Raw genomic sequence first — 15128 nt, 5'->3', positions numbered from 1 at the left:
TACAACTTCATCAAATAAGTCAATATGAAAATAAATAAGGTAACAAATGCCATGGCAATTAAAATCCAACCAGGGGAACTTTCAGGAGCAGCAAGTTTAAATGTGGAAACCCTGAGAGTTACAGTTAGTTTTTATCGTTCTATTTAAAAAGATGGCAGAAATGATTGCTGTTTCACATTTTATATGAGTACTTTTTGCCTGGCCGTTGTATTTTTTAACAAAAGTTTCTATACTTTTTTGCTATATCAAGCATTCTTTTCTGGGCCCTTTATGCTATATGTGCTTCTCATTTAACTGTAGCTATATGTTATACGGTAGACATATAAATTGATCAGAATCAGAATCAGCTTTATTGGCCATGTATGCGTAAGCATACAAGGAATTTGACTCCGGTTTCTTACAATCACTAATACAAAGAAACAGACAAATAAAACAAAACAAAAATACAAGGAGATCCAAGAGGAACAAAGGGTAAACATTTAACTATTATGTACAACATGTCAATAAAAATGCAGAAGTATATGCATGAACACAAAAACAGCCATGTTATCTGTCACAGTAAACAAATGCTATAATTCAGTGATCTGTCAGAGGAAGGTTATTATCCTATGCACCACAATGTTATAGTGCAAAACAGAATTTGCATTTGATTGACACTTTGCTTGCTCCAACAGAGATACAGGTCTGGACTCATCATAGCAGCAGCTGTCAAGTATGACAGGGACAGCCAGTAAATAACAGGAAGAGTAGTGGTGTAGCTTTCAAAATAAAGAGAAAAAGATTCAGTAAAAGTGTCGGTGTGTATAGAAGCAATGCAAAGAATAGCCTCAAAAGTACCCAAAGAACAATATAGATCATATTAGACGGAAAAACGTGAGGAGCGAGGAGATCAACCTACTTATGTCATTGTATTATACGAAGCAATAATGAATGGTTAAATTGTGAAACAATAATCCGGAAGTTGTGAGCTTTATTCCGGCTGACTTGACCGCCTCAGATCTCTGGACGGTGTTAAGCAGTCGCTCTTTCTGACCACTGGCTTTGATCAGATAAGAGGTTCAAGCGGACACATTACTCAAGCTACATTTTGGAAGATGGATTGTTCAGAAGAGGTTCAGTCTGTGTCTGAAGAGCCCAGAGCTCAAATGGAGCTTAAAAAAGGAATGTCGATTTTCATTGATGTAAGTACTGTAAAACATTTTTAATCATTACTTTTTGTAAAAAAAACAAAACAAACGTATTTCATCTCCACAGTTGTTGCAAAAACTTGAGCATGATGCAAGGCTTGTTTGATAAAAAAATCAAACAACAAAAAAATCTGGGAAGCATGATAGTTGTTTTTTTTGCTACTACAGGCAATAGATTAATATCTAGATTAATATCTAGATAATATATATATATATATATATATATATATATATATATACATACATATAATATATGTATATATATCTGGGAATAATATATTCCCAGATTTTTTTGTTGTTTGATTTTTTTATTGCATTGGAAGAAAGAGGTGCTTTTACTTTTTAAATTTATGTTTCAGTGATTTAAGTAGATATTTTGGATTACCAAAGTTAACGTATCCCCAAATGCAAGCAGGGAAGAGAAGGTTCTTTTTTTATAGATTTAATTAATTTGACAAGGCTGACCTTTTAATTTGGCGTTATGATGTCAGGATTACAAAGGCTTGCAATCCATTTTTTTTATTAGCGTTCAAAACTAAATACCAAGTTAATAAAATCTTAAAAGTCTTCTTGGTTTGACAAGAGTCATGGTGTTATTCATACTGATAAATCTAGCTAAATTAGACAAAACGTAATATTGATAAACAGAACTTTTTGAACCTAAAAATGTTTTTTAAAGTGTTTAAGAGTAGTTAAATATTCCCACACTTGTAGATCTCCTTCAGATTATCATCATTTGAATATTAAAACACATATTATATGAATATCATTACAGCTAATGATCCATTCTAATGTGCTTTCCTTCCCCTGTATCACGGCCCTGCTTTCTGCCTTGGCACCACCTAATTATATTCCTCCCCATTCCTCCACTCTCTCATTTGCTTGTGATTTCTTAACGATGAACCTGTTGGCTGCCTTCAGTGTTTGACAGAGACAGAGGATGATGCACAGATGGGAACCAAGAGTTATTACAGGGGGAATTCGCCATATAACAACAAAGGTCTCACTGATGTTGAATAGGTGCATGCTTCCATTGTTTCTGGACATCTCCTAAAGCTTTTGCCTCGGTCAGGTGTGAGTCATTACAACACACTGACTCCAACCAGTAGTTTCAGCCTGCAGCAGGTTAGATGTGATTTGTCTCCATGTGTGCGTTTCTTTATGATTTTGATGCTACTGTGGTGCCAGATTCCCCCTTAAGGAAAAAGGCCTCTCAGACTTCTATTCTTAGTTGAATTTATTCATTTTACTCATTAGATGTAATTGATTACTTAGAATCAGATGAGATGAGATGAGATGAGACCCAGCTGAAGTTTTCAGTGTGAGCTGGTATCTGAATGACCGAATCCAATCAGCCCACAATTTCCAATTGATTTCCAATATTGTAATTTGCATGAAAGTCAAACATGAGTTAATAAGAACAGAAAGAGCAATTGTTTGGAAAGCAGATAAAAAGAGGGCTAAATCTAACGATTATTTTTCATCATTGATTAATCTGACGATTCAGTGTTTGCTCTATAAAACATCAGAAAGCTAAAACATCCTATTAAATGAGCTTAAAGCCCAAGGTGATGTCATGAATTGTCTTAATTTTTCTATGAACCAGCAGCCCAGAAGCAAAATATATTTATTTGACTATAATTTGAGACAAGAAAAAAATTATAATCAATAAAATTTATTAATCACTTATCAATATGTGTTGAAGGCATGGAGAGATGATTCATTTTTCCAACTTTATACATTTTCGCCCTTGTTTATGTGTGTGTGTTATTTGTCAACAGGGAGGCAAGGCTGCTGCATACAATTACCTTACAGAGACAAATGTAGTTGCAATTCATTTAATTGATTGATTTTAAAAATTAGAGATTGACAAGAGATGACTAAATCTTACATCTCAGATAGAGTGAGATTGAGTTTATACGTTGGGGAAGGCAGAAGAGGCAACACAGTCTGATTAGCAGGAAAATTAGAACAAATTATGTAAGAGAGAACACACAACAGACTGCCAAGAGCTAGAAGAAGGTGGGTGGACAAATTACGAATATTTTTATCCCTTTGTAGAACAGCGTTTAAATCCTTAGGCTAGGAAAATCCAAACATAGAAGAAAATCATTTTAAAATTTAGATCTTGTACATTCATTGTTATGCTGTCGGTATTAGCCTACAGCAGTACCCTATGTGTAACAAGACACATGTTCTAATTCTTCTCCACCAGTACAAACCTGACAAGAAGAGAAAATGGGCTGTGCTATTTTGAGGTGGTTTCGAGCCTTTTTAAGCTGATGTGGTCATTGCCACTCTGCCTTTCATCTCATCTGGACTCTGGGACAGCACTATCAATAATTTAATGGCACACTGCTTTTGAGAGTGTGATCGATGATTCCCAACCCCAACCCCCCACCTCTCACTCACACATACACACTTTTTGACCTTTGATGATATCCCTCTTTTCTCCTTTTCTCTTTACAGATTTTACGGAGAGCTGATAAAAACGGTAAATATTTCACCAAAAGCTCCCTCCAGACTCTCTCTCTCACACACACACACACACACACACACACACACACACACACACACACACACACACACACACACACACACACACACACACACACACACACACACACACACACACACACACACACACACACACACACAAACACACACACACATTGTCTTTGGCATCACTTCAATCTTTCTTTCTCGTGTGTGAAAACCTACTTTCTCAATGAAATTCTGATCATGACTCTCTGCTGATACTCGTTCAGTTTCCATGGAAACAGGAAACTGACCATGCCCACTGAGATTCAGTATTAGAGCATTGATGAAGACAAACGTTGAATAAAATTGAACCAGTTCAACATTCTTATCATGGCAGTTCACGCTTAATGACTTAGAGGTGCTCAGCTGGAGGTCCACGGCTAATTCTGCTATTGTTTCACCTCCACCATCTTGTGCAGCTTTATCCTAATGTATAAACATACAAAATAGTTCATGTTGTTGTTTACTAGGTCAGCATAGTCTGGATTCAGGAAACTTCCATCATTTATTGCACACCGGCCATGCACTTTGATTAACTCTGTCTCTCTGATGTATGTGTGCAGTCAAAAATAAGATAAACTGCCTTTACATTACAGTAATAACATTTTTAAATACTTGCTATAAATCATAAAGATAACATATATTTTTATGTTCTAAAAACTTTTTCCCCAAATTCCTGTTTATACGAAACTTCCTGGAGTCTCTACTGGTTGTCTGGCAACTGTTCCCTAACAAGAAGTAGTCTGGAAATGATCAACACCTGAAACAGTGAATTATTGTTTTTACACTTTACTTTTCCCGGATTGCACATACAAGATATAATGTCTTAATAAGTGAGCTTTAGAGGTAGTGATAGACAGATTTTTTTTTACCTTTGGACAGAGGCAAGCTAGCTCTTTCCCACTGTTTCCAGTGTTTATGCTAAGCTAAGCTAACTGGCTGCTGGCTGTGGCTTCATATTAAGTGTACAGAGGTTGGCATTAATCTTCTCAACTACCAGCAAGAAAGTCAAGTAAAAAGTAAAATATTTATATTTCTTACAAATCATTTTTTTAATTATTTGTTTTTCTGCAACATATTTGTGTTATTTTATATTTTATCACCAGATTTTCAGAGGACTACATTCTACCATTGTCTAAGTCAAGTCTCATGTTTGAGATGAAGTTTCACATAATTTCCAACTGAGTTTATTTTCTTAATCATTGATATTATTGATTTGTAAGACCAATACATCAGATTTGGGATTTTATTTGTTTCATTGTCAGACACATCTTCAATATAACCATGATTAGAATGATATAAAATCATGCACAAATTTAACACTGTAAGAAATTATTTAGGGACCCACTTAAAGCACCACCTGTGGGTCCAGGGGACCATCTCTGATGGCATAAAGTGTTCATAATTATCATTATAGTTTAATAAGGAACACTTGTATTAACACTTAATATCCTAAAATCATGTTGTCATAAAAACAAAAACAGGATTGTTTTCTCTATTCCAATTTTTATTCAAATAAAAATAAAATTGCTGCCTCAACAAATACAAATACTAGGCTCTCTGACATCCCTTATATACAGCTTATTTAAATATATAGTTTATTTCATTAATGGCACTGAAATTCAAATACAAGCATAGATAAACACATCAGAAATAACTATTTATCCAAAGGAGACAAATGCCTCAATGGATCACTTAATCTTAATGCACAGTCTGCCTAGGCATGTTTGTGGTTTGGACATTATGTACACTTTGAGGGTACCTAATGGGTTTTTATGGGATGAAAACCATAATCCCAAAATTCAAAAATGTCTTTCATTTGCCTTTTCATTTATAACCAGAAAGAGGGTAACTAACAACAATATGCAAATTTATTTTAAGAACATCTGTCAAAATGCATATATCCTACAGATTTGCAATGGGACACCATTTGTTTGTATGACTGCACATGATTGTTTATTTTTGTGTCACGTTAATGCATGTTGTAGAATATAACCCTGCTGACACATGGGGTACGTTCACTGCTGGTATCAACAGTCAAAACCACATCAATTTAAGTGTTTTTTATTAAGGAACAAACTGAAATCTTGTTTCGTTTAACATTTTGACGGAGACCCTGCATGACATAAAAAAAATATTTTCTCTACAAGCAAAATGTGGCTAATCAGAATTCATTATTCTCATGGCATGATATGTTTCATTATTCATTAAATGTCCGTCCCTCGCTGTGAATGATTCGAGGTCTTGTCATGCAGCAAAATAAGAAGTCATCCCACATGTTTGTTTTTAGTGTTGTGCAAACAGCACCAAATTGTATGTCAGGTCCTTTCCAAGATCATTTTGCTGAGCTCATCGAGTGAGTCACAGTGAACATGATTTGTGTACATTTGCCTTTGATCATCTCTCTTGCTCACATAGACATGTCATGTCACACAAACAAACATAAACTCCTTTTGCTAGAACTGTGTGGAGAAAATACGTTGCCAGTGGTTGAATAAATTCATTTTGCTGCAGGATATTCAGTTTGGGGCTCCTCATTTTTAAACTGTTTATTTTCACCTCATGAATATTTCAGTGTTGTTTACACAAACTATGGGACTTAAATTATTAATCTAAAGTTAGTATACTTATTTTCTTAAGGAATGATGATGAATTAAATCTGTGCTACTGACAACCTTTAAATCTCTTCACCTCATACATTTTATTTTTTTATGTCCAACAGACACAACCAGAATGCTCATTTGACCCACAACACGTTGTAGGATTGAGGAATCATTTATAAAATGGCCACCTCATCTCACAGGATGTTGCAGTCTTGACAGAGCAGTACTGACATTGTGTTGACAAGATGCATTTGTGCTCCGTCCCCAGATGATGGAAAGCTGTCCTTTGATGAATTCAAAGCCTACTTCTCTGATGGTGTCTTGACATCTGAGGAATTGAAGGAGCTCTTCCACACAATTGACACTCACAACACAGAGTAAGTCCATTCATTACTCACTTATTATTGTATTCCATGGAGGACATAATTAAGATGTGGATGATGGAGGAGAGGTAGATGATGATGCTTTTTGGAAACAATGGAACTGTAGTGGCAGCTTTCGTCCATTTGGTCTGCAAGGTATCTTTGTTTTTACACATGTTCCATTGATTACATTCAACTTTCTTGTGAAACCTAGTGTGCTCACATCCAGGAAGCAGAGGAAACTTAGAATATATGAGGACAAAGATGTCTCTTTCCTAAAACTGCTATAAAGATACTATATATTAATATTACAGTCCACTTTCACTGAGCTTTAACCAACATCAGTCCTGATCAAAGCTTCCAAATATTCATAGATTTTAAGAAAGTAATCCCTTTAACTCGTTATTCTTTAGTCAATGATTTCATTTAAATTTGTCCAGATCCCATGATTTCCTCAGGTACCACACATGTCAAGGTAAATTACAGCAGTATGTGTAAAGACTGTGTCCAAAACTGTTCCCTCTTTCATTATTTCCTTTAACACTCTTTAAGATTTTAGACACTCCTTTTGCAGCACCACTGAGAGGTTTTGCTTTGTGTTATAATTTTAATGCTGCTCAGGTTAAAATCTGATGGTTAAATTAACTTTAAATATATCAAATTTGGGTTGAACATTCAGTACAGTCACTACTGACCAGTTTAAATGTTTATAGAAACCCTCTTCTCTGCCGTATTTGTATGAGTTCAGTCTGTATTTGTGACCATATTCAGAAAGCTAACACTGTAATTTCAAAAGAATATATTACTTTTTTAATGATTATTGCAGGCATATATCGTATCTATGTTTCAAGTTGTTCATCAGCAGTATTTCTTTTTTAGGTGAGTAGGACTATCAACCTGGATGTATATATATGAGACATGACAGTAAAAAAGATTAAAAAAAATTGTCTTTATTGAATGCAAGCAGTTTTTAGCTCACTTTCAATTCCACCAGTTAAGTTTATTAAATTAAGTCACACTTTGAAATATTGAATTCTGCTCTTGATGGTTGTTACATGGAGATTAAATGCTTCTGGTAACGGACTGAGTTGGAAGTGAAGTCAGTAGTTAACTTTCCAGCGTTGATGTCATCTCGGCCTGACATCTCAGTGAAAGTGATGTCATCATCATAGAGGATGTGACATGGCGGACTTTACACCTCCTTAGCGCAGATGTTAGAATTTTCTACCTCACAGGAATGGTCATTTAAAGCTCCACCTGTGGATTCAGGTTACAGATTAAACAAAACAAGAACGTAAAAAAACAGTTAATCTGGACAAATAAATATTCTTAAAAGAAATCGATTTAAAACTATATACATTTGTGTGACCGTGTTCCTTCTACGTAGATCTCAATCAAAGTGTGTAAACCAATAATCATTATACCAATGCTCCACTTCAAACGTTTTTTTTCTTCCCGTTTGAGGACCATGTGAAGTCAGTGTCGTCGCTCCGCTGCCATTTGTCTTCCTAAAAGATGAAGCTTCATTTAAGAACATTTGTTTTATTAGACATTTGAATTTTGCCAATAGGGCTGGCTCAAGCCTGTTTGGGCAATAAGACAACCAAACTGCCCTTGTCCCCAGTGCATAGACTCAGTTAAGGGAATAGATCTTCTCATGTAACTCTAAGAAAGAAAATTAATCAACCTAATTCCCAAAATGTCAAACTATTCCTTTAACATCACAGAAAGCATCAAAAAAGTAACTTGAGTTAAACTCAAGGGTTCAGTCAAGTTTTGCTCTGATGGAAATGGTGTATAAAACCAGTTAAAAAAGATCGAACAGTGCTACTGAATAAAACATCAAACATCAAAGGTCTTCACATTTGTAATTAGGCCGCTTTGTGTCAGTGGGGAGCATCGACAAAAGGTCAGCTCTGACTTTGAATCAAGTAGCTGTTAATTTTCTCACACACAGAGGATCTATACAGTAACAACATCCCTCTGTCTCTCTGTAAAGTCACTGACCTCAACTGCACCATGTCCCGCAGTATTAAGCCATTCAGGCAATGACAGCTTTGTTAATGCTGCAATAGGCTGATTACATTTTGACTGTTGAGCATTGAGGCTGTTTCCCAAGACAAAAAAAGAGTGATGGGGCCAAGTTCACTTTAATAATTGAATAGTTTGCATGCGTACGTTGCTCTACAAACCCCTCTGGGCGATTACTTATGATGATACTGTTTAACTTTAACTTGTCTCCTTGTTGAGCCAAAACACGGAATGGGAATCTTCTGTAAAAGCTGTTGATGAGCAGCCTTACACTGTTTGACATTTGAGGTAATAAAATAACTGCCTCCAAAGAATGTCTGCAGCAGATGTATTATTGCCAATGATAAATTTAAGTGAACTTGTACTTAAGGGTAGATTTTTTATTTTTTGTGGTAAACTGGTATGAGTAGTCTAAGTCTATGAAAAACAAGTGAAGATTCTTGGTCAAAGACAGAACCACTTGCCTTTCCTTTCCCTTTACAGACCTTTACTTGTATTTACATATATTTCAGTGAGACAAGCTCCAAATGATAACTGTTACACACTAAAAAGTAAATATGATCTTTCAATGTGTAATGCACAGTGGTTTGTTCAAAGAGAAGCATTCAATTACACGAAACCATCAGATAAACAGCTTCAGGCTTTAACATCACCCCAGCATCTCTAGACAACTTACATTTTTCAGAATACAGAAACTTCTTCAAATGTGTTTTTAATCCGTTACTATCACAGGACAGAAGAATTGCTACAATTATGCGATTTAAGGTTGCTTAAGTAATGTCAAAGTCCACCTATTTCATTTAAAAAGTAAGTTAATGTAACTTCTAGTTTAATAAATTCTTTATTTAAGGTTGCTCAATACCTTAGTTCCTGGTGAGAAGCTAGACAAATATTTATCTGTAGAATTCTAAGAAACCTGTAAAACCTGAACCTGTGAATGTGGCTGGAATGAAGTCTGCTTTAATTAAGATCATTTGTGTGTTTTTTAATCACAAGTGACATCCATCCAAACATCCATCCTTTATCTGTAACCATATATACTATTCAGATTGTGTGGGGGGAGAGCCCATATGTCAGTGTGGAGAACATGCAAAGTGTGGAGAACATGCAAACTCCATACAGGAGGGCCAGCTAGCAGGTATGAACCTGGGCCCCTAGTGACAAAATATCCTTTTTTTATTAACTAGTATAGGTCAAGCTGCAGAAACCTCCTACATTTCACATAATTCAACTTAATATTTTTTCATCATCATCAGAGATATTTTCAGGAAATACATCATGTCCATGAGAGTCCCTGCAGGCAGAGTACAAACCACTTTGCAGAAAGATAAGTGAAGTGTAAGTGTAAAGAAACGACTGAGTGTGATTTTAAAACTATGAAGTTTATCTTCATAAAGATGCTTTGGTACTCAGTTCAGTAAAGTCTGTCAGCATCTTCCACATTCAGCTGTGGCGGCTGCTGATGATTAATAGTAGCAGCATGATGGTTGTCATTTATGTCATCAGAGGCGAAGGATTTTGTTTGACTTCATTAACATTGTTTGATTATTGAATTTACTCGAGGCAGTGAGTCGATGGCGTTTTGTCCTTCATTGGTATAATTAAACAGTGTTTTGCAACAAGATAATGAAACGCTTTGAGCCCCAGCAGCTGAAGGTTTATAAAGACTGCGTTTCCTCTCCCTCAATAACTCACTACTTGCTCCTCCAAGTGCAACTTTATCAGATCATCTCAACAAAGGTAAGACATTTATTTAAAAGTTTAAAATCCTAAAACAATTTACCGCAACAGTTCCAGGCAATTCTGTAATCATGTTTTAGTATTAATTCTGACATTTACTTTCCCAAGACTTTGAGTGTCACACGCACTCTCTTATTACTGCTGGTCACTAGAGTTGACAGATATAAAAAACAAGTAATAATGGAAGCCCTGATAATATTATAGGTATCACACATATTCTATAATGTCTGTCTGTCATTGTAGCCTGATTTGCTATTAAGTGAGTCTTGAGTGCATATTTCATATTGTACTCTTATGCTTCGTCAGTCTACAAACATGCAAATGTAATGTTTTCTGGCTACAAACATGCAGTGTGGTGTATTTACTTTACTATTTTATATTTTTACACAGATGGTATCAGTTCTTTATATTGCTGTGATTTTCCTAACCAGCAGATTGCTGATTGTAAGAAAAATCTATCCAAATACTTCTGTATAAAAATAAAAAAAAACATAAACTGACATGTTTAAAGTTAACTGCTGATAATGTGTTATTTCTGTTTACAGATGATGTCTGAAAACGGTTAGTCCTACAAACATTTGCCCTTTTTTATAGTTTTACTAGTCCGAAAATGCGTTGTAATTTTAATGTTTTATACTTAGAAATTTTAGAATACAAATATCTGTAAATAATCCCTACATTTTACTGTGATTTTCTAAAAACAGACGTATAATCTCTGTCCAAAAATATGGAAATTAATTCCCAATCTTTTTTTGAACTTCCATTCAAGTTTTGATTACAAGTATGTGCATGTTGTGTAGGATTGTAACAGAAACATTCTGATTTTTCTTCTGCTGAATACAACAGGTCATAGCCTCTTAAACACACAATCAAATTACAAATACCTACAGGAAATTTAGTTATATGTGATGCTTACAAAAATATGATATACTTTTGTAGAATGTAGGCTGCAATTTTCAAAATAATATTGCTTCCAGCTTGGCAGCTTATACATACTCTGGTGATTCATCCATAAGCAGGATTGACTTAAAGGACATTTTATATAGACTTGCATTGGTTTGGATGTTAAGTCTATCAATACCAATGAGCTGCAAACACAGAGAGCCCCCTCCACCATCAGCTGTAAACTGGTTAAATCAGAGTTCATTTAAACAAGTTCTAATCCAAGACTGGATCAATTCTAGACTGTTTCTAATATGACACTTGTTTTGTAGGGGACCCCTGTCTGTATAAGAGATGTCCGTCTGTTTGGGGAGTGCCAGGTGAATGTACAACATTTTACTCAAAAAAAGAAGAACCAGGAAATGATCAAAAACAGGAGGAAAGTCTCAGGTAACAGATTTCAGATTACAGATTACAGAGGATTACAAGTAATGTCATGAGACACATGGCAACTTTGACAACCTGGCAGGGTACTAATTGAAATTAGTGGAGAAGGTCAGGTGACTGCAAGGCGAAAATGGGAACAGGTGAGGTTGAGAAGAAACATGGAAACACACACAAATATATTTCCAACAAAATTGAAGACAGAAAAATAGTATTCCAAAAATTCTTTGTCTAGATGAACTGCCTGTTTATTTTGTTGTTTTTTCCAACCTGTGTCCACAGACATATTTCAGTGACCTTACCTGTAAGTCAGAAGGATCTTACATCTGCACTAACTACCTGTAACGGCCGCCATAACATCCTCCATGATGATAACATCACTTCCACCTAGATGTCAGGCCTCGATGACATCAACACTTGGATGTTTATTGCTAATTTGAATCTACTTCCGATGAACAGAAGCATTTCTTTTCAATGTAAAAACGGTCTTCAACCAGAAGTCAATATTTCAGTCTGCAGACTTTCATTTAACTTTACTGGTGAAATTGAAAGTGACCTGAAAATGCTGGCATCCAATAAAGACTAAAAATGAAATAATTTTTTTACTGTCATTTCTCACATATCGGTACAAACTGGTCAGCTGTTACTGTATCAAATGTTCAACCCATATGTTAAATATTTAACATTAATTTTACCTTCAAATTTTCACCTGAGCAGCTTTGAAGTTATGAAAGTCCTTTTACTGAAATGGCAGTATCATTTATGTGTAAATGAATTAAAATTGCACACCCTAGACATCTCTACACCCATAAATAATGTTGCAAACCCACCAAAATCTTAATAACGAGTGTTACTGTTGGGAATGGTAAATGTGATTTTGGTCACAGCCTCTTTCTGATGAGCTGCATTATTTTATGCACATTTCTCTGTAATTTACCCTGACATTTGTGGTTTCTGAGAAACCAGGGGATCTCCACAAATTTAAACTAAACGTATCCACTAATTAACTCTTTAACTAATTGTTTATGTATTTTAACATTGTAACGGTTGTTTGAATTGTCTGCATCTCTTCTTTTCATTTTATACATGAAAGGTGCTGTATGTATTACTATCTTGGTTTTGTGGTAATTATTGTTATTGTTGTTGTCATTGATAAATGTGCATCTATATGGTGTACAAAAGAGATTTTACTGATTGGGACAAGTCTTGGTAGCCAGCGCTCGATCCCAGAAGACACAAGGTTAACATTGAGAATTCAAACAACAACACTTGCTACGGTTTAGGCATCAAAACAATTTAGTTAGGTTTAGGGAAAACATCATGGTTGGACTTAATAACTACATGAACTGGTACGGAAAAAAACGTAACTTTGGGATGCGAACACCGGTCTTGAACATCAGTCTCCTGGCTGAAAGTCCTGTGTTTGTTTGACCCTGGAGGGGGTAGGGTCAAACCATGAAAAGGCCTGTGTTCTGCTAAGTTCCTTTTCTAGAATGAGAGATTCTTTTGTAATCAAAAGAGTATATACTGTAGACTACATAAATACACTAGTCTTTCTTGCAGTGTCTTCAAATGGCTACTCCTGCATCAGAGTTCTTTATGGTGTTATAAACACACTGTGGTGTGCCTCAGGAATCGACATTAGGGTCTTTAATGTTTTCATAAAGATGTTTTTCATTGCTGATGTGATCAGGAGGATAATTCCACAATTTAGTAATACAGCTGATTGGTTGTGGTCAACAACATAATTAGATGCACAAACAAATATTATTTGCACCTTCAGCTGACATATTGTCATTAACACAGCTACCGTTCTGCTCTCTGCTAAATCACAGAGAACTTAAATGAACTCTGTGTTTAACCAAAACAAACATTAATTTCATAGATGGCAAAGTTGTTAGGAAGTAATTTGGGAGTCTCAAATTGAATCCTGTATTGATTAAAGCTGCAAGGTCTGCGTGACAGGCTGGCGAGGCTGCTCAGGTTGATGTTGCACTCTGAAAGACTATTCAATACTTCAGATAAAAAAACAAACAGATATTGCATGTAGCTTGGAAAGTGCAGACAGCTTAATTTGAACATGACTAATTTGTAGTTGCAGTCACACATTTGGACAAGCATGTTTCTCATCTTCAGTTACAATATGAAGTGACTCACTTGTGTTTGGTCCATTATAGATAATTAACCTAAAAACCGCCAAGATTCAAGTCACATAAATTAGACATTTCACCGAGTAGCTCATTTTAGTGTCTAACCCTGGTTTACCTCCTCTATCCTCTATGACTGTTAGTGTTTTCTCCTATTTGGACTTATTTATGCTTCAGCACTTTCTTCCCTGTAAACGACAGCTACAGTTTATGTGGAATATAATTTAAACCTGTGTAATTCCCCAACCACCTTCATAGTAACAAGGAATACAATGTCTCTTGAAGCAATCCATACAGGCAATACAATGACTAACTTTCCACTTTAAAATGCTCTCTTCACCTTCACCTTTTTTGTTTCTTTCTCATGCATGGACATTTATAACAAACAGACAAACAAATCTTGAAGGGTTTCCTGCTATGGATTCACTGTCTGGCAAAGCAACTCAATTATTCAATTATTCATGACATATTTTATTTGTCATCATACATTGATTCACCAAATCTGTCCAGCAAACTTTTTGTAGAGATAAAGGATCAATCTGTCACTTCTTTTAACCTAAGAAACTTTTGTTTTTGAGGTATTATTTTCATTTAAATGTCTCTTTCTCATTTTTTGTTTTACAGCAATGTGGACACCGATGAACTGTGTGGTAAGTTGATCCTTCACCTACATTAAAACAACTTTTAATATCAGTAATAAGCTGTACTGTTCTAGATTTATCTTGCTAACCTCACAGTCAGGACCACAGTATAAGGAAAGAACGATGTAAGATTTTGTCACATGCGCTGTGACCAAACCCCTACAGGCTGTGTGACTGAGCTGTCACACAGTGCTGCTCTAACAAAACACCTACAGCCCTGTCCAAGTTGTTTAACTCATGAAATGTTTTCTCCTTTATGTTGTCGTTCTGCTGTGAAGACTATTTCTCACAGCACCTCAGTGAATATGAGAATGTTCTCGCTGCCTTAGAAGACCTGAATATGTCCATACTGAAGGCGATGGACAAAACAAAGAAGGTAAGATGATAGAAATGAAAACATCATTGGAAATATAAATCTGCTTTTCTCAACAAAACACAGCAGCTACTACTTTATCTCTAACATTTATTAATTAATATCTGTAATTATATCTGTATTCAGGTATCTTCCAGGCATACACTGGAGGATATTTTAGAAATTGACTGCTTCAAT

The 15128-nt window shown here is 35.4% G+C and overlaps 1 protein-coding gene across 1 annotated transcript in view; it reads left to right on the top strand.

Annotated features, from left to right (window-relative positions):
* The first annotated feature begins 1094 nt into the window (after nt 1-1094).
* necab1 (N-terminal EF-hand calcium binding protein 1) overlaps nt 1095-15128 on the top strand; it is a 32890-nt gene continuing 18856 nt past the window's right edge. Inside the window, exons 1-5 of the mRNA XM_054606656.1 lie at nt 1095-1181; nt 3657-3681; nt 6600-6708; nt 14562-14587; nt 14857-14954. Coding sequence (XP_054462631.1) covers nt 1095-1181; nt 3657-3681; nt 6600-6708; nt 14562-14587; nt 14857-14954 — 345 coding nt within the window. The remainder of the gene's footprint in view (nt 1182-3656; nt 3682-6599; nt 6709-14561; nt 14588-14856; nt 14955-15128) is intronic.

Source organism: Anoplopoma fimbria, chromosome 10, assembly GCF_027596085.1.
Source record: "Anoplopoma fimbria isolate UVic2021 breed Golden Eagle Sablefish chromosome 10, Afim_UVic_2022, whole genome shotgun sequence".
In the NCBI taxonomy this organism is placed as follows: Eukaryota; Metazoa; Chordata; class Actinopteri; order Perciformes; family Anoplopomatidae; genus Anoplopoma; species Anoplopoma fimbria.
The sequence above is the reverse complement of the archived record's forward strand: the minus strand, read 5'-3'. Positions and strand labels throughout refer to the sequence as shown.